The 2,903-nt window shown below is 37.6% G+C and overlaps 1 protein-coding gene across 1 annotated transcript; it reads left to right on the forward strand.

Moving 5' to 3' along the window:
• Window positions 1–341: 341 nt before the first annotated feature.
• LOC307156977 (uncharacterized protein) lies at window positions 342–2,308 on the forward strand (the record flags this gene model as incomplete). Its single annotated transcript, XM_079868705.1, has 3 exons — window positions 342–507; window positions 790–905; window positions 1,460–2,308. 3 exons carry the CDS (start codon window positions 342–344, stop codon window positions 2,306–2,308), a joined length of 1,131 nt encoding a protein of 376 aa, XP_079724831.1.
• Window positions 2,309–2,903: the final 595 nt, after the last annotated feature.

The raw sequence follows: 2,903 nt of genomic DNA on the forward strand, positions 1-2,903 counted from the left end.
CCTATGTAAATAAATAATCTTAAAACGTCGTTTTTATTTTTAAACCAATTTAATTGCTGGATAGTTAGGTATTATTGTATACGTGCTGTAATTGCAGGCCAAATGTTTGTATTGACATACGGAATAGCCTACATATCAAGCTGCATGCTGAATATGTGTGTGTGTATATATATATATATATATATAATGCATGCATAATATGCAGAATACAAATTTTACTGTTGTGGGAGAACAGTGATGCAGAGTCATGATGGTTCCAGTCCTTTTGCTATACTTATATCTCTACAATGTGAATGGAATTGCATAAAATGCCATGTGTAATTGACGAACTTATTCTACAGATGAATGAATTGCGGGGCTTCAGGGAGATGTTACGGGTGACTGTAGATGATTTCTACGAGTTACTGTCCCTGGTTGAGCCTTTCATTACCAAAACAAACACAGTCATGAGGAGGAGCATCAGTGCCAAAGACAGATTGTCAGTGACATTGAGGTTTCTGGCCACAGGTAAGTTTGTAACATGTACAAAGTGTGTGTGTGTGTGTGTGTGTGTGTGTGTGTGTGTGTGTGTGTGTGTATATATATATATATATATATATATATATATATATATATATATATATATATATATATATATATATATATATATATACACTCTTTTTTTTTTTTTTTTTTTTTTCACTTTATTTTCTTTATCAGTATGTGTATGAAATGTGTTGTACAAATGAATCACCTGTGCTTTGCCCCATACACAAATGAATGTTCTTTACTCCTGTTTATTTATTGTAGGAGAGTCCTTTAAGTCACTTGGCTTTCAGTTTCGGATGGGAAGCACAACTGTTGGTAGAATTGTAGAAGAAACATGCGACGCTCTACACCGCACTATGAAGAAGGATTATGTGAAGGTTTGCAATCATATGCAAAAAAAAAAAAATTATATTAATGTTCATTACAGAAAACTTGACTAAGTATTGTCCGATTATTTTCACTATAAAATAAAATGAGATACCACTATTACACTTATTTTAAGGGTAACACTTTACATTAAAGTTTCATTTCTTAACAGTAGTTAAGAATACTTCTAAAACTATTAATTTTAGTTTTAACATTCACTAAGACATTAAAATTCAATGTTGTATTTGTTAACATTAATGCACAGATCAAATACAATAAAAACAATGAAATTTTTACTAAATAATGTTTAATAAACATGTTAATAAACACTGTAAAAAATATATTGTTCACTGTTATCATGTTAGCTAATGCATTATCCAATGTTAACAAAACATTAGATTAAGCATCGTCATTTCCAATGTTAACAAAACATTAGATTAAGCATCGTCATTTACATTGATGTTACATATAGCGGGATGTGCTTCTAGGAATCATACTGATTATGCAATTTTAAAGCATCTCAAACTAGCTGTGTGCTGATAATCTGATAATGTCATGTTTACAGACACCAACTTCTGAGGACGAGTGGAGGAAAATTGCTGAAGGGTTTGACCAGAAGTGGCAATTCCCTCATTGCCTTGGCGCAATAGATGGAAAACACATCTTTATTCAGCCCCCAGCCAACAGCGGCAGCACATTCTACAACTACAAGTCCAGGTTTTCCATCCTGTTGATGGCTGTAGTGGATGCAAACTACAAATTTATTTACACAAATGTGGGAGTTCAAGGCAGAGTTTCAGATGCAGGTTTGTTTGCGCAGTCTGATTTGCGAGCTGCCTTAGATGAAAGAAAATTAAACCTTCCTCCTGCTGAGGCTCTACCCAACACCAACATCATCATGCCATATGCTTTTGTGGGAGATGAAGCTTACCCTCTGAGGAATGACCTGCTGAAGCCGTACCCACACAGACGACTACAGCCTGAACAACGCATTTTCAATTATAGACTATCACGTGCAAGACGTGTTGTGGAAAATGCTTTTGGAATTCTCGCAAACCGACTCCGGGTGTTCCGCACAACCATCTGCCTTGATCCGGACAAAGCAGTGACAATCACTTTGGCAGCACTGTGCCTTCACAATTTCTTGCGCGACAAGCAATCAGATGCCTACCTTCCACCTGGCCTGACTGACTGGGTGGACGAGAACCATCAGCTCCACGATGGGGCATGGAGACAAGAGAGAACCCTGCAGTCTGTGACATTGGCCCTCATTTATCATTCTTGCGTAGAAACGGGCGTATATATTGGCGTAAGATTATGCTTACACTCCTCTCATCGCCTGATTTATGAAGCTGTGCGTACCTCTGAAATCCAGGTGTACGCAATACCTGCCCTTGATAAATGCCGCGGCTGAAATCGATCGTCATTAGAATAACACGCCCCTATATATTCAAGTCTCCGCTCCCCCCACGCCCTCATTTTACGCCATGGACACACGGAAGACGGCAAAGAAGAGAAACTTCTTTGAGAAAGAGAAAGCGAAACCAGGGAAGTGGAAAGAAACAAAATTGATTTCTAGATTTTTATTATTAATGACGTTTATTGTTATTTAGAAGAAGAATGTCGTTATTATTATTTGTATTATTATTATTATTATTTAAAAGAAGAAGAATGTCATTTTTGTTATTTTGTCAGTCTGAATGATTTTTTTGGTCATTGAAAGCCTTTCATTACTAAACCCAGTCCGTGCACATCTGCCGGGCCTAACCATCGTTTCAAAGAATAGTACAACGGCGAGCGCGTCGAAAAACGCCTCGTCCGTTTGGGGAGGTGCGCGCGCAGTCTGTGCGGAGACTCGCGCTGCGGAGCCAGGCGAAAGTATAAACAAGGCTTGAAACGTCAGGTAAAGCGCACAGGCTCGCAACTGAAGGAATACATATGCCTACAAAGCAAATGCTTTGGTAAAATCACACAAATTAAACATTGAAGTCCATGTTGCACAAAAAATA

This window comes from Squalius cephalus (genome assembly GCF_949319135.1).
Source record: "Squalius cephalus genome assembly, chromosome: 4".
NCBI lineage: Eukaryota > Metazoa > Chordata > Actinopteri > Cypriniformes > Leuciscidae > Squalius > Squalius cephalus.